The sequence below is a fragment of the Netta rufina genome (assembly GCF_964035555.1).
Source record: "Netta rufina genome assembly, chromosome: 1".
Lineage (NCBI taxonomy): Eukaryota > Metazoa > Chordata > Aves > Anseriformes > Anatidae > Netta > Netta rufina.
Genome location: NC_140123.1, coordinates 122,482,215 through 122,510,048, shown reverse-complemented (window position 1 = coordinate 122,510,048; position 27,834 = coordinate 122,482,215). Strand labels below are relative to the sequence as shown.

Here is a 27,834-nt window from a genome sequence, read left to right as displayed (position 1 = left end):
TTGCTTTACTCCACTAAGGAAATCAGTGGGACAGGCTTGAGAAAAGACTCCCTGTTCGGTCTCAATGCAAAATTTCCCACTGCTGGAATATTTTTTCATTTCACATGATTGATAAAAGGAAATACCATCAAAAGCTCAGGTGCAGATCTCTGTTGGCCTGTGGCAGGAAGACAAACAAGGAGCGCTAACACTGGTCTCTCACTCAAGCTTCTCTTAGTAATTAGAGGAGGAAAATTAGCTTATGAGGTCCAGAGCTGGTTGTGGGGCTGGGCTTGGACTGGGGCTGCCACACTGAAATGTACAGAACGTGGTTCCAGGAGAATATTGCTGGTGGGCAGCAGGAGGGACAGCCCAAAGGAGAGAGAGGTGCTTTTGCATTCTGGATGCCCTGTAAAAAAAAGCAAATATAATGCGCTTCCCTCTCTTTCACCATGCTCTGAGCTCAGGTCACAGAAGGGAAAGGAGACTCACCTTGCTCATCTGCCTCTAGGAGGCTGTGCCATCCTTGTCTGGCCCATCAGAAGGGCTCAGACCACCACCTGTCCCAGCTGGAGGATCTCCCTCTATCCTGCTGGCAGACGTCTCCTGCTGTAGTGCCGGCTCAGCCAATAACTCTTCTGTGCTTCTGTGGATTATCTGATGGGCAGCGTAGATGTGCTTTCTCTGGGACTGCCTCACTGTGCGTAAAAAGAGGTAAGGCTTTTACTTGGAAATGTACTGCAAAGCGTTCTCCCTAGGGGCGATGGGAGGGGTAGCTCTTAGCCCTTCTGCAGCTACGGAAAAGCCTATTTCAGGAAAAAAATCACGCCCTGCTAACTTTGGCTGAAAGCGTTCTACTGCCACCTAATAGCAGCAGCCAACTTTGCATTTCACTTTGAAGATGAGCTCCCCCCCACCACCAGTGTAAAGCATTGTGCAAGTGTTTCCCTTTCCAGCTTAGGGCATAACTGCTCAGGTTATCAGGCTTTAAATTAACTTCTTCCAGTGTCCATTAATTGCAGCAGGTTTCTAGAAGACTGCAGCTGAAATCTGCTCTCTCCTGTGTTATGATTTTGCCTGCACTGAGAAAGAGTTCAAGTGAGACCTGGAGGCAGTACAGATTCATTAAGCCACCTGCCTTATCATCTCCCTTTTGCTACTGTAGGATTGTTGTTTGCTGCGTTTTATGTTTTTCATCCAATCTAATATTGATGAGCCAATATTGGCTAATTCCTGCTTTTATGCATTGGAACAGGAGAAAGAGAGGGGAAAGGAGAGGAGAAGAGTCTAGGTAACAGCAAAACAGTGATGGTTAAGGGAAAGTTAAAGCGTAGGCAAAGACTGAACTTGGAGGCCCTCAGATCTTTGTTACACAAATAGACTTGCTCCTCTGGCAGGCCAGACAACTGTGCTCACAGATCACTCCCTGCTAGTTCCAAGGAAGGTGTGCGCTCAGGAATGTGCCAGCTTGATAAAACACACAGTTTCATAATGAATAATCTGGCTCACTACGGGGAAAGCTTTAAAAGCTGCCACAGAAATGCAGTACATTGATGTGCTCATGAGATCTAATGACATTCTTTGATAATATTCCCTTTGGATTTGTACGGAATAGTTACTGCTTCTGCTCCTCCAAAGGTCTCACTGTGCAGGAGATTTATGGCAGGGCCTGTTCATCAGAGAATACATTTGGTATAATTCAGCAAGCTCTCGTGATGGCTTCTGTCACAAGAGTATGGTGGCAAATTTCACCTGCACACGTTTGAAGGAGCTCTTGTACTTTTATCACCTATTGCTCTTGCTCTTCTTTTAGGCTCCATTTTAATTTTGCCTGCGTCTAGCTCTCCTTTCCAGGCAGATCCACTCTAGCTGTCTCATATTTTGAACCTTTTTTTTTTCCTCTGCAGCTTGGGAGGTGCTTTGTCCATCAGCTGCTGTTTTATTTAAGCTTAGTATGTATTCCCTTCCTTGATGGTAGCTCTGTACGTCCAGAATCATAGGCCAGCTCTGGGTAGCCTGCTCTCCTTTCTGAGGCAGGCTAACCTGTGTGTGTTAGTACCTGAGCTGCAGGCTTCATTGACTAAAATTACATCATCCTGCTTTGGTAGGCTTGCAGAAGCAAGGCTGAGCAGAAAAGAGCTGATTTAAGCTTACACAGAATTGCCAGCTGCTGGATAGATACTGCTGTTGTGATAAATACACAAACCAGGAAGAAAGAGGTTTGTACAATTCATAGGTGACAAAATGTGTTTGCATGATTTGTATTTTCATTAAAAATTAAAAAAAAAAAAAAGGAAAGAAAAGAAAAAGCAATAGAGTGAGTGCCTTTGTTCTCAAGTCAGAGAAATATAATAAGGCAAGGACCACTTCAGACGCTGCAGTGAAACAACTGCTTTTCTTAAGTTATATCCACTTGGACTAGTTTAGTCATAGTCTTCTGAGTATGCAGGTCAGAGGAAGCCTCTGAGTTAAAAACAGCCATCCATTCATGATCCTCATGTAATACACGGGTTTCCAGTGTCTTCCCCTCTCTATTTTGACAGGTACTATTGCATTTTGACTAAACAGAAATATCCTTTAAAATTACAAAATTATCTCCTTAAAGCTTGATAACGCTATAGTCAACCCTAAAACCTTATTTTTGATTCTAGTTCTCAACCAACTGGGGGGAAAAAGCATGGGAAATCATGTAATCTTCCTTTCACAGATGGAATGTATTTAAGTAATCTGCTTGGTAAAGAATTCTACAGATTTTACAAATTGCCATATTATAGACAATTCACAACCATGCTACACTTACAGACCTTTTTCAGTTTGTTTTTTGGAGGTACAATGGATTTTTTTCAACACATGTACTTTTATTGTTGCAGTTGCATCAAATTGCATCAGATCTGAATTCAGGCCATCATTTTAAAAGACTAAAGCCCATGAGAAATTGGTGAAAAAGGATCAGAGGGCTTAACTTTCTAACTGCAGAGTGCAAAAGACGTATCTCAGAGAACTGCGATAACCCTCGGCACTGCATTTTTCCTTTCAGTGAGCTGAAGTGAGGAGGGTGAAGCAGTTGAGGAACAGCATAAAACCAGACTCCTTACCTTTTTCTCTGATAGAGGTTTTCTCAATCTCCGGGATCAGGAAAGCATAAACCAGCTCTGCTACAATCTCTTCTGACTGTAGGTGAGTTCGACTAAAGGACAGACGCATAGAGTGATATTAGTATTTTATAACTTGCTTTCCAGATTACCTCTGCAAACACACAACTCCCTTGTAAATATTCTCACCATTTCCAAGAGAGTGCATTGTCATGGCAGTAATTGTCAGCTGAGTCTCTGTTTATCCTCTAAACTGGTGCACTGTGATGGCAGTGTGACTACTGTCCTCTGCACTGCCCTGCCAATATGTTCAATACTGCATCGGGGAAGCAGTATTTCTGGGGGTAAGATCACCCTAGACTCCTCATCCTCCAAGGTATTTAGGAGCCCAGCTCTCACAGATGACAAACTGAGTTGGACACACACGTAGCTCCAAGGATTTGGGTCTTTCACAATTTAGTTTTTGGCCCTTTGCTGAGTTTGCTAAATTCTTCCCTTTTGTGACTTTGCACTTGGCTGGTCCCCATGTTCTTTTCCATGCCAGTGTTTGGTGGGTTCCCAATTGGCCCAAGGGCTGCATGCATTATCTACGCTTCATTCTCCCCAAGGATTTCGACATTCTGGTTGTATTCATCTGGTTACAAAATACACAGCTGCTGTACCATAGGAGAGTCACTGTGTCATTGGGATTTTTATGGCTCCGTTCCAAAAAAAAGAGCATAGAAACTGAATCGGAGGTTTGGCAGGTCCTAAAAAGTATTCACTGCCGATGCCCCAGCCAAACACAAGACTGTGGTGTTCTCAACAAGTTACTCTACCCAGAGCGCTTTGTCAGGCAGCCATCAATATGACTGACCCCCATGGAAATTGGCAGTTTCTTAAAGAACAGCCACCCCAGAATGAGACTGCTGTACAGCTGTATCTTTAGCATCTCTTTCAAACTGATTTTCTGTAGTACTGTAAATAAATGAAAAGACCAGTATGAATGGGGTATTGCTTTAGGCAGTTCCCAGATTCACTTAAAGCTCAGTCACAGCATCACACTGGCACGGAGAAGTCTAAAAAGGGTGACTCACAGATCCCACAAGAGATTTGCAAAGGGACTCTGGCGCATGCTGTGTAGGAATAAAGCTCTGATGGATTTATACGTGTGTACCAGATAGTAATGGTGTGGTTCCCATACAGCAGTCACACTAAAGAGGTGGTCATGAACAGCATTGCTCTAGCCTTCCTGGGTCTTAAATTATACATGTAACCACAGGTGCAGACAGTTAGGCAGGCTCTACACTGCTACAAGTGGCCTCCAGTGTGCCTTTTAAGAACATACCAACTTTCCATTTCATAAGCAATGTCATTGATTTCTACGGCCATTCTCTGAATCTCTTCCCTGGCTTGTTCTTCAGCTGTGTTCTCCATGGTACTCAGGATAATGTCTTCCAAGTAGGAGTCAATAGTGCTCTGCTGCACCTTCACCACCTGGAACAAAACACCAAGGTGTTATTCTTACTGCCTACTGCTTTGCTAAGAGGATGGACCCAGATTTCTGGAGAAATAAGAACAACAGGTTTTCACCAGATGTTCTTAATTTCAGGCAGACCAGCCTGCGGTTTGGTTTCAGAGGTGCTTTCTGTGAAGAATAACTTGTGTAAAAGCCTCTTCTCTAATTATTCTATCTGAGAACAAACTCAGAAACAAGTTCAGGAAGGAACCAGTGTGAGATACCAAACTTATCTGCAGCTACAATTCTTCTGCAGCAGGTTAACTCTATGAATCCTATAGCTGTTGCTTCTTTGGTTCTCATGGCCTCCTGAACAACAGCTGCCAAATAACAATTGTCATTATTGGCTTCAGTAAATTAATCATCTTTCATTTAAGCTGGAGGAAAAAGCACTCATCGAGCCAGATAAAGTAGCATGAATAAAACCAAGGTGAAATCACTGGTTTCCTTACAATGGATGTAGAGCAGAGATTCTAGAAATAGATCTTGTCCTTCTGCTAGTGTTAAGGGCCTAAGCTTATTGCATTTTGACCCACCTTGATTGCCACTCAGAGAAACAGAAAAGAGGAAAAGACACAATTAAAAGAAAAATAAATGTGATTTCAGGCTCTCCTGGTATTAACCTCCTCCCACAAAGTTTGAAAATTATTGGTTTAGTCAATTAGGCTCCCACTCATTCTTTTCAGCTGGGAGAAATAGGCTTCATGCAGCCAGGAGCTGGGGAGTAGGAGCAGGACTATTCAGCAGTTATGGAATGGGGTAATCTCAGGACTAAGTTCTGGACTTCAGTTATGCTTTCCATTCTCGTTGCTTCAAAACAATTCATCTTGTGGCACCCGTTGTTGTTGCAGTCCATTTCTGCAGGGCAAAATCTTTCCAAAATCTTGTTTAAAGGCACCTCTCCTGGGAGAGCACCCAACAGCTCTCCTGGACAGGCCAAGTTGTGACAAAACACTGACCCTAAAGATGAGTTAGGTACATCAGTGAAGCACTTCCCTTCCATCCAGCCCTTCCCCCAAGCAGCAGGCAGTTCCCACAGGCTGCCTGCTGTCCCACCAGTCTCTTTCTCTTGCCTGTCTGAAAATCTCATCTTCCTCCTGCCGACGCCTCTCTTCCACTTGACGGCGTCCGCTCTCTTCTGCCTCCCGCATCCGCCTCTGCCTCTCAGCCAGCATGACAAAAGCATGGATCCTCCGCTCTTCCTGCAGCCTCAACAGCTCTTTGGACAGGAAATCAAACATGTTTGCCAGTGCCCTTCCTTCTTCCTGGGCCAAGCGGCTTTCCACTGATGACAGCTTTAAAAAAAAAATGCAAAGAATTGTGTTACAAACCTCAGGAATGTTTCTCCGAGTCCCAGGGCTGCCACAGGCATGTGAAACAGCTCTGCAACATCCCCTCACACCAACCGTGGGGAGTTTTGCATTCTTGTTTTACATGCACAGGCTTGGATTCTGCATAATGTAATGTTCCTGCGTACAGCCTCCGCTAGCATAAAAGGGCCAAAAATTGGCCAGTGTGGGGAGAGGCCTGCTCCTGTCGCACTGGGACAAGCAGCTGCCTCCCTTGAGTGAGTGGGAGGAGATAAAACACTAGATGCACTGTTTTCCTGCTATTATGAGCTGCTTTTTTGCCTGTGGGTATAATCAGAATGGTCACCATCTTTTAGGCCATCTTTTTGTTACTGGGGAACTGCTCCACTTCCCAGACCAAGAAAGGGGAGGTACAAAAGTGACAGTGAAATTATTTCAACCACATATCCTTCATCCTTCCGTGCTAAGCTTAGCTAGACCAGAACAGAAAAATAGGATCATAAGTGGCAAATACAGTTTCTAGCATCTGGAAAGTAAAGCCTCAATTCTTATGACTCTGGAGTTTGAGTAAAGGCTTAGAAAACTGCACAATTTTGAGTACAGACACATTTTTATGCTATTTTGAAGATTCAAGGTGTTTGTGACCCTTCAAAGTCACCAGTGAAATGGTACATTTTTGGTTGGACATTGATGATGCAACCAAAGAGATATAACTTGCTGAGGTAACACAGGAATTGAGAGACCCTGCTGATTCAGATATTGAGTTATTACCTAAAACCGTACAAGTTAAGTACTAAATGCTACAAAATTCAAAGCAACAGTAATTATATTGAGTTTGTAGATGTGCAAACGAGAACTCAAAACTCCAGGTAATGGAAAATAAGCAAATCTGTGACAGAACTGAGACCAGAACTGTTACAGAACTGAGACCAGAGTCCAAGTGTTTGGCATTGCTGTGCCATTCACACCTTATTCATGCTTTATGGGTTTGGTATCTGTGACTGCATTCCAGAAAATGACAGGATCTACGGTACGTTCATTATCTCTGGAGGACAGCAATGCAGTCGCTGCATCCCCTCACAAGGACAGATACCAAGGAACTAACCTGCTTCTTCCTCTTTATTGCTTAAAGTGCTGTATCTAAAACCTGAGTGAAATGAAGGAAAACAACCCAGAAACTGTCCTGTTTTAGGATTTTGCTATACTTCAGCTTAGCCACATTTATCTTTCCCTATTCTATCTGGAATTTTAGTCTTCCTTGCGCAGAAAATATTTCTTGAAAAATGCCCCTTTTTTATATTAGAAATGTCAAAAAAACTGAGAAACCTGTGACCAACAAGAACTAAAGAACTGTGGAACATCAGTGACTCTAAAATAGGCACACACATAGAAAACTGCTGCACATGCATTCCAGAGTTTTATAGTTCAAAATATTTAGATTTGAGCCTTGGATTGTGTGCCTTCAGAATGTTGTTGTTGTTTGTTTGTTTGTTCCTTTTTAAAAAAAAAAAAGGCGAGAGCAGAGGAGTTAGATACCAGCAGAGGGGGATAGTGGCTCTCCCAGAAGGAAATTTTGAGATCAGAGGTCAGCATCTCTACCATTTGCTCTCTCCCCTTCTCTGTGAATGGTGTTATGATGTCTGAACTGCCTCTCCTTTACTCTTCCCTGTGCTTCCAGAAGGGAGGGAGCAATTTCAAGTTCCTAATGCCTAAGGATTTTTTTTTTCTTATTTTCTCAGCAGATTAATCCTGTATTCTTGAATTCTACACCTGGGCTCCCCATGTATGAGGGAACATCTAGACATGATAAAGAGCAAACCACAGTCACCCCATTCCATTTTTACCGAGATCTACAGAGAAATTTTGTTGCTGTCCACCCAGCAGGAAGCAGCAATTCGACATCATCTCAGCCAGGCCAGGGGCGAGTAGACGCTGTTATCATAATACACAACCTGCAGAATTGCTTCACATCTGGTCAGTGAAACACCAAAAGAGTGGTAAAAACAATAAGTAAACCTGCACAAATGTGGGAGATACTGCGTATCTGAGATGCATTCAAGTCTGGACAAAATTTCCTTATGATGCATTCCAGACCAGCAGCTGCCATTTGATTCATTTTGCTCTGGAAATCCACTGCCCTCCAAGGAAATAGGGTAAGAATTTGTGTCCCCGACTCTCACAAGATTCTTGGTAGAGGATGGGGCCCAGAATTTCCCTGTGTTCCAGAATAGTGGCAAGTACACCACTATAACACCACTGATAAGGTCCTGGAAGTCTCAGTCCCTACCAGACTACCTCAGTCCTTACAAACTAAACCAACATTGGTTTCTCCTGTGATGCTTTCTGCCTGAGGAAGAGCCTGAAGGTGTGCCAAAGTAGAAAAAGAACAGGGGAATGACACAGCAGAAACACACGTTCAGTAAAACATCTGACAGGTGCAAGTGACAACCATGTACTGCGATGCCAGGTTACTGCAACAAACAGGCTGAAATGGGGGTAAACTGAGGTTCACCTGACAGCGCAGTTTGTTCAGAGCCCTGTAAATATAAATAAACAAGTACAGCCTGGGCAGCAGCTGCGGTCAGGGCGCCTCAGTCTGCTCAGAGCTGCTCTGCAGGCTCTGGGGAATCTCAGAAACATTTTTAGCCCCTCAGGTGTTCAGTGTTTGGTCTGTGCAAGCAAAGTATTTGAGTTACTTGGAGTGCTTTCTGTACTGTGGATAACATAAAACATAAAGGAATTAAATGTGAGAGCGCTGGTGCTGCTGCAAGCTAAGAGTACCCCATTAGAGGAGCGTGGGGAATCAGCCTGCCCGTTTTATGTGCCAACCTCATGCATTTGCAAGTCACGCTGTTGCTGTAAGGCCCGTATCGTTTGCTCCTCTGCTTTCAGAAGCAGCTGTCCGTCTTCATGGAGCGCGTGAGTGGTGCGCAGCTCTTGGATCAGTTCCATCCGCTTCTCCTTCTCTTCAAACATCTTTTAAATAAAGGTAAGCAACCAGGCAGATTAAATGGAGAATATATTCAACACGTTTTGCCAGCATCCCATCGTCGGTGACAGGAGCAGAGGCTGGCACCTCCTCTGTGCTGCCCCTCCTCAGGGAGCTGCAGAGAGCTGTGGGGTCACCTCTCAGCCTCCAGGCTGCAGGGCCAGCTGTTCCCAAAACCTACCCTGCAGCCGTGAGGTAAAGCTTGACTAAACCTTGCTGCATGGAAGATGAAAGCTGTGACTTTCTGCCATGGGGTACAGATGACGCCCTGCTACACTATCACAAAAGATTTTGTTGTTGTTGTTGTTCTGTTTGGACTCACCCAGAATTCAGACTGCTGGGATGCCAAACAGCAAAACCAATGTGAAGAGAACAGGTAAATAGCCTTCTGGATATCCTGTTATACCAACCTCAGCGTGAAACCTTCCCAGTGTGAGCCCTGCTCTTTTTCCTCAGGCTTAAGCTAGACATCTCCTGTTTTAACATCTAATGGTCTCTGACCTTCGTTCTGAGGGAGTCCAGCAGCAGTTCAAGGCAGTAAGTTGATGGGGAGGTTGTTTAAACTGCTGTTGTCTCTACAACAGGTTTATGTTTTAGGAAATTCCTAAAAATGATAGGACATTTCATGACTCTCAAAAACCTTGTGGAAGTCAACAGCCTTGACTCGAGCATCCTTCTCACAGATCACTGCAGAACTGGAGAAGTCTTGGGAAGCTTAAACTCCACCTCGAGCCACTTCCACGGTATTGCATTGTTTACTAAAGCTCAGGTCAGGGTCCCACATGGGAACACTTCACAGGCATTAAACAATTAGTGCAAGAGAGAATATCAATGAGCCAGAAAGCAGCAGCAGGCTTGAAAACCCAACCCTCTGCACTGGTCTGATCAAAAGTGACAGGCTTGCTTAATGTAAAACCCAAGAGGCATGGCTACTCGGTTAATTTTTACCTAGGCACAATTTTACTCTGCTGGAAGCAGAATAATGTGTCCTGCACTTGCTGGAAATCATGGTGTTATGTGTCAACTGCTCTTCACCCAAGAATGATCAGCTCACCATCACAGGTAGCTGTGAAGATGGTGGGAAATACAAGCTGTCCTGCTGGCATGTGAGAAGTTTTATGCGCCTGGGATCTTAATTAATAAGCATAATTAAGGCAAAATGTACTCACAGTCTAGATCTAGTCTAGAATTTGCTATTTGATTAATTCTACTATGAAGCATCTAATGAAACATCTGAGTGTAGGGGATGGCAGGAACAGGGAGACACTCACAGATGTGTAGGAACTGTAACAAATTTGGGCTAGAGAGCAACGATTTCAGCCTTGAAGGACTTCAGAGGACATATGGGAGGATATGCTGCATAAGCCTCATTACCCTTGATTAGTTCTGGGGAATAAAGACTGCAAACACACCTTCAGTCATTCCCACCACCATTCTGCAGACAGACATCAACAAAGAGACACAAAATACCAAGTTCTGAATAGCCCTCCCTCGGAGCAACTTCTGCAGACAGATCACTGCCAGTTCTATTTCCTCTTCCTCCTGCCAAAACAAAACAAATAACCACACAATAATTATTTATTCTTTTGGAGATTGAGAGTTCTATGAATCACCCACCTAAATATCAAAGAGTCAAATTTGTATCCCATTTCTCAATTGTTTCTGAACGCTATCCTTCTAATTTCTAGGGAAAAGAACGTAAGTCAGAGTAACACATACTTCCATGTTTTGTAAAAGGTGGGGGAGCAAGTCTATATAATCTATCTGAGATTTTAGAAGGTACTAGAGGAGTACCTAACAGTAAGAAGATATTGATGGAGAAAATGACTGTATGCATTGAAAGTACTACTTGTCGCTTGACCGAGTTGGCAAAATGAGCATCAACTACATGAATTTACAGGTCAAGACACCAAGATGATAGAAGAATTATTTAAGGAGGTGCAAGAGAGCTGTTAACCATAAAAAAGGGGATTAAAAGGCAACATATACCATTTTTCATCTGATATTTATGCCAGTGGTGACCTTTATCAGAGTAACTCAGTAAATTTAAGGCTCAGAAAGTGATAGTTTAGAAGTAAAATAAATTAGATTATATTGCAATTGGTCTCTTTGAGAATTTTACTGGCCTAGCATAGTGTGACTGATACCAACTTGGAGGAATGATTTAGTGTAGTGAGAAAGAGAACATGACCACATGATAAGAAAAAAACAAACAAAAAAGGGCTTATTTTAAATAGAGGAACAACTGGCATTTTTTCTTACTGAGGGGGTCTTGCTGAGTTGACAGTAGCAGGAGAGGAAAGTCCACCAGCTGCCTGGCAAGGATTAAAAAAAAAATCTAAAAAATGAAAGGAGGTTGTTGTTGTTGTTTTAATAAAAAGCCTGTAAGGTCTGAATTGAAATGTGCTATTTTAGAAGTGTCAGGAAGAGTGTGGGATGAGAGAAATGGTGTAGGCTTGAATTTTTCCGTTTTTTCTTAGGTGTTGCAGATTAAGTATTCCAAAAGCATAAGGAAACATTCCTGCCTTTCCATAACACCACCCAAGAGGAGCAAAGCAGAACGAGCCAAAGGATTGCCTTATGATATTGGGTGTTCTTGTTCTCTGGAAAGAAGGGATGAAGTCCAGTAGAAAGCTGAACTATGCCATGTCACCTGGCAGCAGAGGTAAGCGAGGCCCACAACCCCTTCAGGACAGAATTCTGGACGTGGAGACTGGCACATATGCTGGACAGGTAAGGCAAATTACTGCAAGATTTAGCCTAACTTTTTGTGGGGTGCAATCTTCTGTACATGGAGTTGTATTGTTCAGTGATGTAAATGATAGAGGAGGGCTCTGCAGAGGGATCTGCATAGGCTGGACCCATGGGCTGAGGCCAACTGTATGAGAATCATGAAGGCCAAGTGCTGGGTCCTGCATTTGAGGCACAACAACCCCAAGCAGTGCTACAGGCTGGGGGAAGAGTGGCTGGAAAGGTGCCCGGCAGAAAGGGACCTGGGGGTGTTGGTTGATAGCCAGCTGAACATGAGCCAGCAGTGTGCTCAGGTGGTCAAGAAGGCCAACAGCATCCTGGCTGGTATCAAAAATAGTGTGGCCAGCAGGTCTAGGGCAGTGACTGTCCCTCTATATTCAGCTTTGGTGGGGACACACCTTGAATATGTGTTCAGTTTGCAGCACCTCATTACAAGAAGGACATCAAGGTACTGGAGTGTGTCCAGAGAAGGGCAACAAAGCTGGTGAAGGGTCTAGAGAACAAGTCTTACAAGGAGTAGCTGAGGGAGCTGGGGCTGTTTGTTTAACTTGGAGAAAAGAAGGCTCAGGAGAGACCTTACTGTACTTTACAATTACCTTAAAGGAGGTTGTAACAAGATGGGGATAAAACTCTTCTCCCAAGCACCAAGTGATAAGACAAGGGGAAATGGCTTCAAGTTGCACTAGGGAAGGTTTAAGTAAGATGTTAGGAGAAATTTCTTTACTGAAAGGGTCGTGGCTGCCCAGGGAAGTGGTGGAGTCAACATCCCGAGAGGTCTTCAAGAAACGTGTAGATGTAGAACTAACTTAGTAGCATGGTTTAGTGGTGGACTTGTCAGTACTAGGTTAAAGGTTAGACTAGGTCATCTTAGAGGTCATTTCCAACCTGAATGATTCTATGATTCTACGAAAAATGACTGGGGAAGAAGTGTTGAGGAGGCCTGCAGTAGTGCCTCTGTTCTCTCCACTTTCTTTCATATTCCTTGTGGTCCACATCACCAGCCTCCCACCCTGGCATGCTTTCCTTTTGAGGTCCACGACGCCAGCAGGAAGAGGCCGGTAAAGTTAGCAGTTGGCACTCGTATCCATAAAAGGCAGGAAGAGATGCACTAATGACAGAGAAGAGCCTTGCTATTAGTGCTCCTCACTGCCAGCTGGAAGGAGAAACCTTACTTGGATTCTGCAAGGCAGGAGATGTTACAGAGATGCTCTTCAGTGGCTGAAGTTGCCCTGATTTCACAGATGGAGCTTCACTGCAGAGATACACTCTTTTATGTATTCACTTACAAAGATATTTGAAAATAAACCAAATGTTGACAGATTTAACTTAGGTGGAATTCTACTGTGTTGGAACTCTTTCAAAACAAAAGAAAACGGCAACAACAAAAACCACACAAACTGTGGTCTGTAAATAGCCTCAAGCATGACTGTAAGTGTGGGGATAAATCCTCCTGTTTTTTGTCCATGTAGCTTAAAGATCTGCCAAACTGCTGTATCAAATAGTGGTATCTGCCACTGCAGTACAATACCTAACACTTAGGAGTTAGTAAAAATGCTTTTTGCTGTTAGTAAAAAGCTCTTCCCAAGGAGATGTTGTTGTTTCAGTCATCTTAAAATGGACTGTATAAAACACAGGACATCATACTGTGCAACAATGGCATGGATGATCTAATAAGACTTCCTCTTTCTTGCTTTCATGGTTGTATAACCCTCTTAAATTCACAGGTTTAAATAGTAATTGTGTCTGATTCTTACTGCATTATGACAATAGTGTTAATAAGCAGACAAAGCAATCCACTGGGGCAAACACCTCTTAAACACATTATTTCAAGAAAGAAAAAGTTGCAGCTCCCCTAAAAATTGTTTTTGTTTTCCTATGACATATTAGAACATCCATTTACTGCTGTTCTGATCTCGGCAGAAGAATCATTTTCTGTGAACTGTCAATTAAACGGATCACGCTCATCAAAGACTGAGTCCTACACAGTGATTAGAGCTTCACTCCAGTAAATTAATGAAGTGCGTGTGCAGTGCTAAGCACCCGAAATCTCGCTGACTTCAATGGGACTAAACTTAATTGCTCGCTGGATTATGATAGTGTTGTCAGATCAGAAGGACGGAAGGCACTGAATAAATCCATGTTTGCAGAGGTACATGATTCCACCTTTTTGTTCTCAAAGAACAAGGGGACAACATGCCTACTAATTTATTTCTTTATGAATAAAGCTGACTTATGGATTTGGCCAACAGATCACGTAAGAGATTTTCATTTCTTTGGTTATTAATATCCTTAAAGAATACACAAATGAGAGAGTCTTAAGGTGGCTGGCTATTTCTAAGACAAATACAGATACACAAAAAGATAAAACTAACTTCTTTCCTTCTCTGGGCATTCCTTTAACAACTAGGAAGGGAACAATCAAGGATCAACAGGAAAAAAAGAAGTGCTACAATCATTTACAATCATTCCACTTACAACTGATGGTTTTTCCAGAATTGGAGTGGGGGGCCGAGGAACAGGCTTTTCTATTTTTTCAAGGAAGCGAGGGGGCTTCTTTGGCTCTTCAACTTTATTCTTCTTCTCCAATAGTGCCTGGAAGAGTCATACAATTTAATCAGAACTGGGCCAGATAGAACAAGACATCAAGGCCACTCCTGCAGATGCTGACTGCTCCTGATCACACTGACTCCAGAGGGTTGAAAGTAATCTGCATTTTGCAGGCTTCTGCCTTCAATTTTCTCATTTGCACAACAGTTGAAAAACTAAATAATTGCGTAGGGCAAGTCACCTAAAATTAATGCAGAAGTTCTACAAACTTGATCGTTACTTGTTCATTTAGTACAAACTAAAATAATACATTTTTAAAAGCAGGTTGTTGGGTTTTTTCATTTTAAAATGGGGCTCTCATTGAACCAATTAAACACTGACCCACCTGCAAGCAGAGTTAGCGGTGTATGTTATTCTTGCCTTATGCAACAATAAAAACATCAATCATTTTCCTATGATGGAGGTAAGATACTTTCAAAATGTGAAAAATGGGCAGAAATATCACAGTGTAATTGCAGTTTGCACATCAGTACAGAGTGGTTGTAACTTTTTGCCTTTAACTCTCGGTGTGACGATTGTTTTTGTGGGTTGAAAGTGTTGTGGGGTCAGGAGATTTCACGAAGGAAGTCACAGCTTTGTGTTCCTTCCTCTGTGAGGTATCTTTGTATGATATACTGTTACCACACAGGGTTGAAGTAAATGATCCAGGACTCCTTCCTTGCAGAACATGCTTTGAAACTCTTCTCTGCCCCGTGGCATCCAGAGCAACTGCATCAGTGGACTAAGGGAGAAAGGGAAGCTGACTGGCCTGAGATTTTCCTTCTACTGGGAAAATCCACAAGTCATTTAATGCAGATTTTATCCTGCTTGCAGCTGTTTGGTGGCAGATGACAAAACTTGTCAGCCAAAGGAGCTGGAATTGCCACCTAGGCTTCGGCCACTTTAAGACATTTTCAAAGTGCTTACAGAGCCAAAGTCCTGCCAGCTGCAAGCTACTTAGAGCAAGATAATCAAATAATCTCCTCCAGCTGCATTGCAACACCTGGCTGCTGTAGGACATTTCACTGCAGCTTGCAGGAAGAAAGGGAAGAGAGTACATGCATCTAAACTTCCTTCAAAAATGTAATCCTACTGCAGCATCACTTGGATCTGTAGCCTTTATTACAGAAAGGACAAACATATTCCAGCAGGGAATAGTTTATTTTCTCTCTCTGTTTTTTTTCCCTTTATTTTTAACAGAGAAGGCGTGCTAGAAAGATATGCAGTATTTCAGCGGGGATGAAAACTGGAGAAAAATGTAAGAAAAAAAATCTCACGCTGAATTTCTTTCTCCAGCAACACAAAGTTGATGGCGCTCGCACTGAATTTAATTGTAAAATTAATAAGGTTTTGAAACTACAGTAGTCACTGTATAAAACTCCTCTTGTATATTGGAGCTGAGCTTTACAGCTAGGATTATTAATGGCTCCAGAAAAGGACAGAGATTTCTAGGTGGAGGGCGTAAAATGCTTTATTACTGAAAACTTCTGAAACGGACCATGTTAATAATGCAAGAATCAAAGCCTATAAACTGCTTATAAGCCACGTGAAATGGTTATAGCTGAAAAATGTGAAGAGATTTTCCAAACCGTTTCTTGTATTTAATGACCTTACAACTCTCTGGTATGAAGATTATAGTACTGCTTGCTATGATTTATAAGGTGTTTTGCATGATGGGGGAAAAGTAAGAGAAAAAAGCACTTGTAATTGTGATTATTTTCAAAACAGTGGCTCCTATGTTTATTAATACAATGTTGCATTCATAAGAAGTTTTCTAGTAATACCTTATCCTCGAAAAATACTTCTTGTTAACCAGAATTACAACTTTTAAAGGCAGAAAAATATACGAGCACTTCTGACAAGAGGAAGTTTTTATAAAAGTAGACTTAAGAAATAACTGCACTTCCCAGAAGTGGTGTTAAGTATTCATGTCAGCACAAGCTCCTGCCTGCTTGGTTATCTTTACAAATTAAAAACTGGTTACCATTTGCTTTCACCAGTCTAAAGTTTTAAGTTATTTTAAAACTTCAACATACAAGAAGAAAGTATGTTTTTTGCATTAACAGTTTCTACCTAACTTAACAAATTACTGTTTTATAAATAAAGAGACCAGAACTGAAGAATCGCTGAACAGTACTTTTTTAAAGCTTATCAAAGGATAAAGATGCTAAATTTCTGAACAACACACTTCATATGGCACTGCCTACAAATCATGTGTTGATTTTTTTTTTTCTGAGTTAGAATATGTTATTTTTTTCAGGTTCAGAGCCATGGTATAATCTGATAGGATTGGGCAGTGAAGGTCCAACTAAATCTTCCAACTCTTTTTCATTTTCCTGGTGAAAGCAGTGAAGAGGAAATGGCACCCCTGCGTTTGGCCATACATTTTAGCTTTTCTGCTGGCTTCTGATGGAAGCATGACTCTTGACAGGATAGTGGCTTGAGAACCAACTCTCCATTCAAAGAAATACTTCCTTAGATTTCTTCATTATCTTCTCTTTAATCTTCTTTTTCGCAGGACAATGTGTATGTTTTCATGTATAGCACACAGTATACAGGCACGTGTCCCTTCCTTTCTGCCCATGAATGAGGACAGTGAGATCACCAAGGACAGAGTGAGTACCTGCTTTGCAATGCAGCACGGCTGCTGCATCTTGGCTGATTGGGACTGACATAATAGCTCCTAGAGCTTGTCTGAGCATGAGCCAACTAACACTGCGCTGGAGATCTGTTCTTGATGCAGTAACTGCTTGAACAGGTTTTCCTCCCCTTTGAAGCTGGCACAGATTTTCTTCAGAGATATTCTTGGCCCTCCTATTTCTCTGCCTCCTTCCAGCAACGGGATGAAGAACATAGACGTGATGAGAGTTGCACTTAATGCTGAGGTGAGAGATTATTTGTTCTGACATCATCTGGATCCAGCACTTTGAAAACACCTGACACTTCATCCCCACCTTGAGTCATCAGAGCATCAGAGGGTTGGCTTGAACCCACGTATTGCTCTGCACTGGGATTTCTTCTACTCGCTCCTCTGTTCCTTGATGTATTCAGTTCCCGAGCTGCTTTTCTTTCCTAGTAATTTGCTGTATCAGTACGCTATCTCTTTCTTCAACTAAATTAATGCCTTGGATTTTCACTTAAGGCTGTCTATATAATGGCTCACTTATACTGCTTTAATCACTGTAATCTGTGCTGGCTAAGAACTGGCTTTCCTTGTCCTTTTAAAGATCTGGCTTAAGATACAGCTCATTGTTTTTACTGTAAATCCCAAGTCACCCCTGTTTCTGCCATGTTCTCTAAAACGAGAACTACTCAAAGAATACTGAGCATACGTTAATACTCCTGCAAAAATGATTCAGAATACTCCTCTAAAATCACTTCTTTTTTGATTAGTTTCAAGTCTGGAAGAAGCTATTATTCTCAAGAGGACACAAATCCTTTTTGTAGTTCTCTGGATCCTCTCTTGTCCCTTTTTACAGCCTCTAACCTCAGGGAAACTCTCAGTATGGTAAACCATGAGGTAAACAACGAGGAGGACTAGGCCATCTTGCCACTTACTTCACCAGAGAAGCGAGCCTTGGAAATTTCCTGTATTAAAATGATTTCTTCTGATGCTAAGGTCTAGCATTCCTCCTCTGTTTGCTACCTTCTTCCACAGATTAGCCAGGGAAAATAAAAGCTCATTCCAAAGCCAGATGACCGTGCACTCTGAATTTCCTAGAGTTCTGCTTCATTTCCAGGATTATGGGAGAAAATGTCTAGATCGAGTGCTAGGACAGTACCCAAAAGAGGCTTTTGAAGAGATAACTGGTCTAGCTGCTTGGCTATAGAAATAATGCAAAGCAACACAGCCCTTCTCAGATGATCTCTAATTGCCTTTCACGCTCTTTGTGCCAGAGGAGGTTGTTGGCAGGATTGGGACTGCTTGCGCCAAGTGGTCGGGCAGCTGTCCTCTCAAGTGGTAAATTCTGTTAAGTCAAGTACTCTGCAGCCTTTACTGCCTGCTTCTCGACAGCACCAGTAGCTTACGAGGTAGACCTGTCAAAGAGGCTCTGCTAAACCAGAACGTGCACAGCTGCCAAACTTGAGAAGCAAAAGACTCCACCCAGAGAAGCAATCAGTAGCATAACCACAGAGCTTAAGAGCTAACTAGGGCAGTAACACTTGCAGACCTGTAAGCTGACTGTTAGATAAAACTGTTTCTTTTCTTGTTGCTCTGAGCAGAAAATCTGTTTAAATCTAACAATGGCTGAGGCAGTCTGGTCTTCAGCAGTGTCGCTACCTTCTGCATCTCTGAATTGACCAGTTTGGTGACTACTTCTGTACATCTAAAATTGGTAGTTAAATGTTGCACTGTGGATTTATTATCTTTACCTGCAAAGGAAATGTTTTGCAATTTTAAAAGAACATACGTTTAGCCTTTTTGTGGAGGTGAAATGAGTATTTGTTATACTAGCCCCTCAGTTAAAGGCATAAATCAAGGTATGATTTATACCAACCAAACGATTGATTACAGAAGAAAATACCCAGTGTTGTCCGCTTTTGTGTTCAGCATTTCATTCTCTTTGGCTATCAATTTTTCTTTGAGGAGACATTATTATGTAAACAGCCAGCATTAGGGCATACTTCTTATCAGTAACCACAGTTTAGGCACTCCACCGTGGTCTTTCAAACCATGAAAAGTATTTTGAACAAACAAAACACAATTGTTGTAATTGGATTTCAGCCCTGAAAGCTCAGGCTAACGTTCTGCTGCCTGTGAGAGCTGCCACAAATGTCATGACCATGATTATATATAGTCACTGCTTTGATTCTACATGAAAAACACCCAAACTTAGAGCCCTTCGATAGTGCTGTGTCATCTTCTCTAAATCTTTAGCGAACCAATGTCCTTAGTTCTTGAACACTTCCTGTAGCACTCAATATTTTCCTTGAAAAGTTCCCTTCTGAAAAACAATCAGATGCAATGCTTCATCTTTCACAAGATCCAGTAGAATTTGGAATAATATTGTGTTTTCAGAACAAGATTTAAATTTAAAATTCATTAGCAGAAAGTCACTGTCTGTATTGAGTATTACTACATTACACTAAAACAAGAAAGATATACACATAATTTCCAATTAGGAAATACTTCTTTACTAAAGAAAGTGTAAGTGAAAGTTGCCCAGCTTTACAAATGAAATTAGTATTTTTCAGAGATGCATCGTCGAGCAAGAATAGGCTTGATTTTAAAGAAAGGTAACCCTCAACAGGATCATAAAGAGCACACTTAAAAATACATGCAATTTACAAATATTGTGATTGTAGATGCAAATGAGGCACTTCTTTCCTCAGTGGTTAATTGCATATATGGGCACCTTATTTGCATGAACAGTTGTGATAAATTAATTAAGATATGCAAAACACTGTGGTCATGTTTGCAAATCAGATACTGTTGTTAGGGAACAACAGTGATATGCAGCCCCTATTCTGATCCAATTTCATGAGTGGGGTCATTTTAATAATTTTTTGCTGCAGGTGTTTTTACAATAGGTACTTAGAATGTACATTTTAAATATGTAAAGAATTTTTGAATATGACTCCAGATTCGATTTCCTTATTTATTAGTAGTTTGACAGTGCAACAAGCAGGCTTACCATAAGCGCATGGGAGAAAAGGGAGACAAATTTTTAACTGACATAATATGTTCCAGTCCAAATACTTGATCTGTAGGGATACAGAAGCAGCTGTACTTGTTTTCTACAAGTCTGGACAGAAGCACAGATGTTTGGGAGACAGAGTACTGACAGACTGTGTTCCAGAGCAGTGCTGGTCACGCCTGAAACAGTCTGAATGTCTGATATGTTGTCCTTCAAGTTGTCTTATAGAAAATACGAATTTAGCACAGCAAATTGGAAGAAAGCTTAAATGTATATCTTCCCCAAAGCATTTCTGAACAGTTAAAACCTGAGAGGAACTGACATTCTGCTGCTGGATGCGGCTCCATACCTGGTGAACCAGTGCCAGCTCCACCTCTAGTCTTGCTGATCTTTTAACAAATCCAGTCTTAGTAGTAGTGTGTTTTGGCTTTGGAGCTTTAATCCTAGCCTGGGTGACAGAATGTGGGAGAGCTGCTTCCAGTTCACACAGTCCTAAGAGACACAAAGAATGACTAACTAATGAAGCGATGGAAAAAGAATTTTCAGTTTCGTCAAAATTTTTAATAAATACGTCATAAAAACTAGATGTTCTGAAATGCCTTACCTGCAAAGGTGTTAAGATAGAAGTTTTTTACAACAAAGCGTTCCGAATGGTTGTCTGGGAAATAACCAATCCTAGATAAAGGAGCATATGTTTGTGATGCAAAGTCAGTGTACTCTTTGATGATATCTCGTCTCTCCAGTTTCCCCATCACATTCTTCCTCTTAGCTATCAGTTTCCTGAGCACTAGAAAGGAAACACAAATATAAGAAGTTTCTTCATACAAGGAATTCTAAAAAGCCTCATCTTCAGAAATTCACAAAGGCTCTTGCTGGGTAATACAAAATATAAGCTGTTTGACCAGAACAAATGCTGGCCATGCGTATCTATATTGTGGCTGCGAACTGTTTCATCTTCAGTAAAGACTGCAACTTCCTATCTTCTACAGATAGAAGGGGCTTGTTTGAAAACTGTCTTGTACTGCTCTCTCCCTCGTTTTCAGACTTACTCAGTACAAAGTCATGCTGAATCTTTTTCATTTTCTCTTTTTTAGCCTTCTGATGATTTTGCCAGTGGTCGTCCAAGCGCTTGGCATCCAGCTCACTCTGTTTCTCCTGTTGCCTCAGCAGCAGCTTCTTTAAGACTCTCAGTCGAATCTCCTGCAACCTGCAAGGAAAAGAAAGGCCAGGTATGAGTTAAAGCACTTTGCAGTGTTCTGTGCAATCCTGTCATCATCAAATCCCACATACCACTGCTTTATAGACAGTTCATACTGCATATTTAATATTTAATCTTTCATTTTAAAAAGTGAAAAACTGTTGTGGTAGCAGTCTCTAATATTGAATTTAACAAAAATATTTCTTCGGAAAATCAGGGGATTTTTCACAGAAATCAAAGGTGTGCACCCTCCGACCAATCCCCTAAGCCTTGTTGTTTATTCTCTGTTGGGGTGATAATTAAAAGAAATAGTGTATAGCTGGACTCCTACTTTTCTATTTCCTGTTCTCTAAAGGCCCACTCCTTCCTCTCCATATCATCCATCATTTTCCTCCTCTTCGCAATTTGTGCAGCGTTGTCCATGGCTGGAAGAGTTGCTTCCCACGCACGTTTCTCCCGGGCACGTTCAATCATCTCCACCTCGGCTAGTCCTGCTGGTAGCCCCCGACCTTACAAGGACAAGAAGTAGCAGCTCTTTAGAAGAATCGTGAAACCACCAGTACACTAAGCTTTTAGAGAGCTTCATAGGCACATGCTCATATATTATACCAATGCAGAATGGTCAATAATCAGAAGTAAATACTTCTAAGGCTAGTGAAATTCTACAAAATTAGTAAAGGTTGGACCTGCATTTGCTACAGCTTAGCTGACATTAACACTAGCGCTCCATTCCTCTACTGCAGGCTGGAAAGGAGGACATTTTCAGAGAATGGATGCTTTCTTTGGCGTGTCCAGTATCTATCACTATTGCAGGTGAGACACTGGGACATGAGGATCACAGGCTGTATTCCAAGGCAGCAGCATTCATACGGTTTTCTTTCTGATGTCTAACTCAGAACAGCTGAGGAACATCAGGTAAATGCAAAATTGCTCCTAGTAAAACATACAACCTTTTAATCTTGAGTGATCTTAAAACTCTTTATGAAATGCCTCAGAATAGCACTATTAAGCTGGTAAATATCATACATATTTTAAAAATAGCTAAAATAATGTGCCCTAAGGGAAGACAGCGATGGCCTACCAAAGCCAGCAATAGACTTGAAACCTGACATTGAATGAAAGATAATATCCTGCTACAAGGGGCATGTAATTGTTATAATTTATTTTGATTTCACAACTCACCCCAAGTGAGAGTAGCAAGAGTCAGAAGTTCAGGGACTGAGCCACTGGGAACTACATATTCAGGGGAATAGGGATCTGTTTGGGCTTCACCATCCCTGTAATCTGTCTGCGTGCCCAAAGTTCGTAACTTGGGACCAAAGATCTTGCTGTCTCTTGTAGCTGAAAGGATAAAGGGATCTATTCTGAAAAGAAATGCAACATGGAAGAACATTTGTCACATTCATTTAAAAGGAGAAAACAAATCAGAAATGCAACACTAAGTTAAAGGTAAGATATTCAGTTGTGCTGTTTTATCTTATCATTGCTCTCATTGATGTTAACTCCATCATCTTTATTAAAAGCAGACTGAGACAACATTGTGTCCTTTGAAAGCTCTCTCCTTAGGAAAGCAATCCAGAAACCTTCCTGCTTCAGCTCTCCTGATTTTTTTTACAAGCAAATCTTACCTACGTATCCATTATAAAGCATTGCTTTTAATAGGCACAAAAAAATAATAGTTGAGTATAAAATGAAGAACTGTTTCAATTTAACTTATGTATCTGCTTTTCCAACATTTCCAAAACTAAACTCAATTCTGACTTAAGCACGTGCAAGTATAGATCCTACTACAAACTGAATTTGCTTATATTCCCTTAAAATTTGATTCCCACTGAAAATGGGGGTCAGGCTATCATATTACACTATATCATGGATGCTCATGGATTGCAACTATCACAGACATTGTAATAAAATATTAGAATTTGCAACTATATTGCTGTATTGGAGAATCATCTGTATTGGCTTCTCTTGACTTTCTGTTTCAGGCCTTATAACACACATGACACACACATCTTCTACCCAGAAAGCACTACTTACCCACTGCAAGCAAATTCTGAACCATGCAGTCACCTGTTTCTCCAGGAATTCTCAACACTGAACAAACTCTACCTCTTAATGAGTTTTTCCTGTTGTTCATTATGAAAACTGTTGATCACCAGCTAAATAGTTAAGCAATCATTTTCTGGTGAGATGTGACACATTACAACAGTATCATTCCATAAGCCAGTACTTACATTTCCATTGCATAACAAACATTTGGTGGAAGCAGCTTATTAGAGGGGATGAGAGGTCTGGAAAGAGAGAACACAGAGGTAAGACAACAGCCATGAGGCTCAAAAGATCATTACAATTTAGAAAAACTGCAGTGTAACTTCACTGAAATTAGTGGACTGATTTTCCCCAACTCAAGTTATGTACTTGCATATTGTGCCTGAATATTAAAGAATTTTTTCACAGCTAAGGAGCAACAGCTAATGCTTCACCGACAGAAGTACTATTCTTTTGACAAAGAAAGGAAAAAAAAAGTATTTTCTCATTCTAAAAACTTGATTTTCCCTTCAACTTTTGATATTGGTCCACTAATGGCATTAGAGCAGTTACAGTAATCTGTGTTGTGCTAGAAGAGAGGAGTCATAGATAATAAGACAAACTAAATGGAGTGATTTTCAACAGGATGGAGATCCTGGACATCTGTAGACTACTTGCAAATGGTCCATTAGAAGAAACTAAAGAAGTAGGCCTATTGTATTTGTTGTACAATGATCTACACTAAGACTGAACAAAGGAAAAGTATTCATACTAAGAACTCTTTCTTAGGAATTCCTATGGTTTGCACATTGCTGTTCCATATCAATTTTGCTTAGTCTCTGAGAGACTTAAAAGACATTATGACTGGAAAAAATTACAAGTCTGCAATTTGGAAAAGGTGGAAAACCAGTGTTTTGTAATATGTTTTTAAACATACAGTTTTCAAAGAAGAGATATGCTTTGTATTTGCAGTCAAGACTGAATGGAATTTATAAAGAACAGCTGATTGGGTAGGAATACTTTATTTCTGATTCCCCCCTTAACATACAATTCTACATTTTCCTTTTCTAAAGTAACCAGATGAACTAAAAACTTTGAAATAACAAAAGCTGTGCGTGAGACTTTTTGCAAGTGACCTAGTCCAGTTTCTCAAGATATTTTACCTGTCCTCCTCCAAAGACTAAATGTCAATGTTATAGATAGGTCAACCTACCATCAAGCTCCCATCAGGAGTGAACCCTATTAGAGTTGACCTATTGGACCCTACTATTGTACCTGGCTTATGGCAGCATTCAGTTCTGCAAGTGAACTCTTTTTTAAAGACATAGTATGTTGCCACATAAGATAAAAATGTAAAACTTCTCAAAGACTGTTAATTCACTCTGCCAGAATTACTCTTGATGAGTTTATTAGCCTGAGTTTTGATGTTTCAGAGAAGTCTACATGTAGAAACAGGTATTTCAATGTGTTTGGGATTGGAATTCTTTGCTGCTTGTAGAGAAGTTTCCTGAGAGCCTTAAGCTCACTGAGTTGCTGCTTACGTCTTGTTACACTTCCAATTGGAATTGCAACACAAGACAGTAATTAGAAGTTAGAATTAGAAGTGAGTGTGCTCACAAAATTTTGTATATGTTTTATTAATTATTTGACTTATTTATGGTTTGATCTTTTCAGAGTTGCTTTGTTTGTTTGTTTTAAAGGCTGTGGCATTTATTTAGGTGTACTTTAAACTTCAAAAAAGCAAGCTTCTGAACTCTGTTTCAAATCAGGTCATTCCTTACCTTGCAAAATATTTGTAACGATTCCTTCCACTAACTTCAGGATCTTCATACATGATTGGGGGTATTTGAAGAGAAGGTTGACCTCTAAAAGTCAGAATACAGGATTCTTTACTATCACATAGGAAGTATATTCAGAGCAGTTTGTTCTTAATTTTTGTGTGTTTTTTTTTTTTTCCTTATGCTTCATTACTTATTTTTTATCTCTACTTCTCTGGTTGCACAATCAAAACATACACATTACAATTCTGCAAAATCCCCATGCCTATGCAAGCAATTATATTTGTCTTTTTTCATCCTTGGTATAGAAATAGAAATACATTTTTATACTTTATTCGTTCCTTCCAGTGCATGGGCAAAGATTGTCATTGTCTATCTTTAATAAAATTTCCTTATGTGCTTGGCATGACAAGGACTGTCCACTTGTAAATGTTTGATCTTGTAAAGTAAACAACATTTACTGGGAACTGTGGGGGGCAATTTCATTTCCATAAGAGTGAAAAACTTTCCGTAACAGAAAATATGCAGAAAGCAGTATAGTGAACAAAGTGAAAGACCACCATTTGCTACCTTTCAAAAAGTAGCTAAAAAGATTTTGAGCAAACGTGAAAAAACTTAAAATCAACTATTTCAATTTCAGTTATCCAATACAGGAGAAAAAATATGCTGAGACTAGTGCATCTTTTCCAAGAATAGTCTTTCTTCATTTTTTCACTGTCTTTCCCCACAAAGTATGTAAACTGTTTAATTTTTCCACTATAACATCTTGGATTTCTTTGTTGCAAACCTCTGGATAACCATGAGGTCTACTGAGGTAATCAGTGAGAGAATGGGTAGAACTCAGTCCTTCGAAAGCTATGCATCAGGACTACTATTTGATTTCACAACTACTTCATACTACAATCTTACTCTTCTCAACCTCCAGGCTTGTTAAAACTAACAAAAACTTATTTAAAGAAAAGTCCATGTCATGCTATTAAGGTAAATCCTTCCCTTAAGTTGCATATAAGGCCAGTCCTGAAGGTCATGTTTTCCTAAGACCATTCTTGGCAACTTATAAGAATCCTGACTTTAAATGTATGGGATTCTGTGTACTGCAGTTTGCTACTGTCGCCTGATTTTAAATACAGAGGCATATTTACAGAGATAAAGCTAATAACACAAAATGTTGCTCAACAGCTGGGATGAAAACAGAGGACCACATACTGAGATCAGCTGCCTTCAAAGACCTCAGGTGAGCCCTGTGAGCTGTGATGTGGAACTTGGGGAGCCAACTGTATGGTTACCAACTCCAGCAAAGCCTGAAGAGAGATAAGCCTTAACCTCATGTGACAGACAGTTTACTGCCAAGGTAAGCTTAAAGTCATCTCTTCCTAGCACTTTCCATCATAACATGTAACAAGAGAGAGGGGAAGGGCTTGGGATGCAGTGCAGTAACATGAGATACTTGCTCAGCACTAATTAACCTATTACTGTAAAGTCATGTTTGTAATTCAAATGAGTTAACTGAGCTGATGGCTTGTTCCACTAGCGGTCTCTGTGTATCAGTGTTGCTTCGTCCAGATGGATTTGTTTCACTCAGCACAGGTGGGCACTTATTTTTATGATCTAACTTTATTAGCATAAGCAGTTCACCCTATTATGATATAGTTATAGGCACAATGGGAACCTGGTGAAACAGCCCCTTTTATTCCACAGATCCTGCCTCAGATCCTGCCTCTTCCATGTCCTTGACTTGTATTTGCTGACTTTGCTGAAATAAACGAGCATTTACTCCTGATAACCTTGCAGAAGCAATACAAATACTGCAAAGACAGCTGGAAAATATTCTATCTTCTGTATCAGCAACACTGTCAATCAGTGCAGGTTGAAAGAGAGGGGATGTATTTCCCATCTTTTGTTAATTGCAAGATACTTTGCAAATACATGTTGCTGAAATATAAAGTAATTTTAAAGCAGCTAAGGTGTCAGTTAAGTTCCTGTTACAGAATAACAGGCAAAATGGAAGAAGCCACTGAGTTTTGCATGTGCATGGGGACAGCCTGAACTGTTGAAATTAAGAAAAAAAAAAAACTTTCCACAGTTATTAATTTATTGTAGAAATGAAAAGAGTATGCTTTTGAAACTGAACAGAAACACGTGAAATACTTAGTTATCACTCAAACATCCTTGATTATTGTCTGGCAAATGGTATAACTCAGTTCACAACAATATCAGAGAACTTCTCTGAAAAGTCCATGGTCTAAAGTTAGCTAGGAAAGAAAAAAAATCTGAAAACAACTAGTTAGGCTGGTGCCTGCAGCCTTGAATACAGCTCTAAGAGGAATCCTAAAGATGCATGGTGTGGCAAAACACATAAATGGTTGCTTAAATATTTGCTGAATCAGAAATGCAAATTGCAATGCCAGGAGAAAGATCATCTAAGAAGCCCCTGAACTAAAACTCTGGTGCCTTGGTTCAAGCCCTGTGCTCTCTTAAATGTGCAGCAAAAGCAATCTAACCAGCTGCAACTTCATGAGACTACAAGGAAACAGCTACCACTGAAGTAGTACACATGAGCCACTGAAGTCTTTGTTACTTGTCTGATCTCTAAGAGATTGAAATAACTCTCTCCACTTTGCCGGCAACCCGGCAACCCGTTGCAGAGCAGATAGCACAAGGATGAAGGAATGTGCAACATCCACCCTATAAGAAACAGATGGGCAACCATACTCCACAACAGCTGCAATCTCTTAATTTCAAGGGAAATATAAGTAGGAGCAAATTGCAGTCATCTCCACTTCAGTGTGTAAGGGTTTTTGTTGTTTTTGTTTGCATGTTTGTGTTAAATTACCCAACCATGGAACACTTACAAAGCAAGCTGCTGAAGAGCCTCCAGGCGCTGCTGAGCCCTCCCTCTCCATCTTCGGTCAATCAATGGAGGCACTGGATCTTTGCTGTCCAAGCACAGACTGTAGCCCGGGAAATGGATCAAGCTACTAAACAT

The 27,834-nt window shown here is 40.9% G+C and overlaps 1 protein-coding gene across 1 annotated transcript; it reads right to left on the bottom strand.

Annotated features, from left to right (window-relative positions):
• Positions 1-191: 191 nt before the first annotated feature.
• CFAP91 (cilia and flagella associated protein 91) lies at positions 192-27,834 on the bottom strand (the record flags this gene model as incomplete). Its single annotated transcript, XM_084304073.1, has 16 exons — positions 192-388; positions 472-677; positions 3,075-3,166; positions 4,399-4,547; positions 5,643-5,864; positions 8,709-8,855; positions 10,339-10,410; positions 14,095-14,211; positions 20,194-20,336; positions 20,449-20,631; positions 20,894-21,051; positions 21,374-21,551; positions 22,225-22,406; positions 23,277-23,333; positions 24,852-24,935; positions 27,701-27,834. The coding sequence occupies 15 exons, from the start codon at positions 27,832-27,834 to the stop codon at positions 487-489; spliced, it is 2,109 nt and encodes a 702-aa protein (XP_084160199.1). The 3' UTR covers positions 192-388; positions 472-486.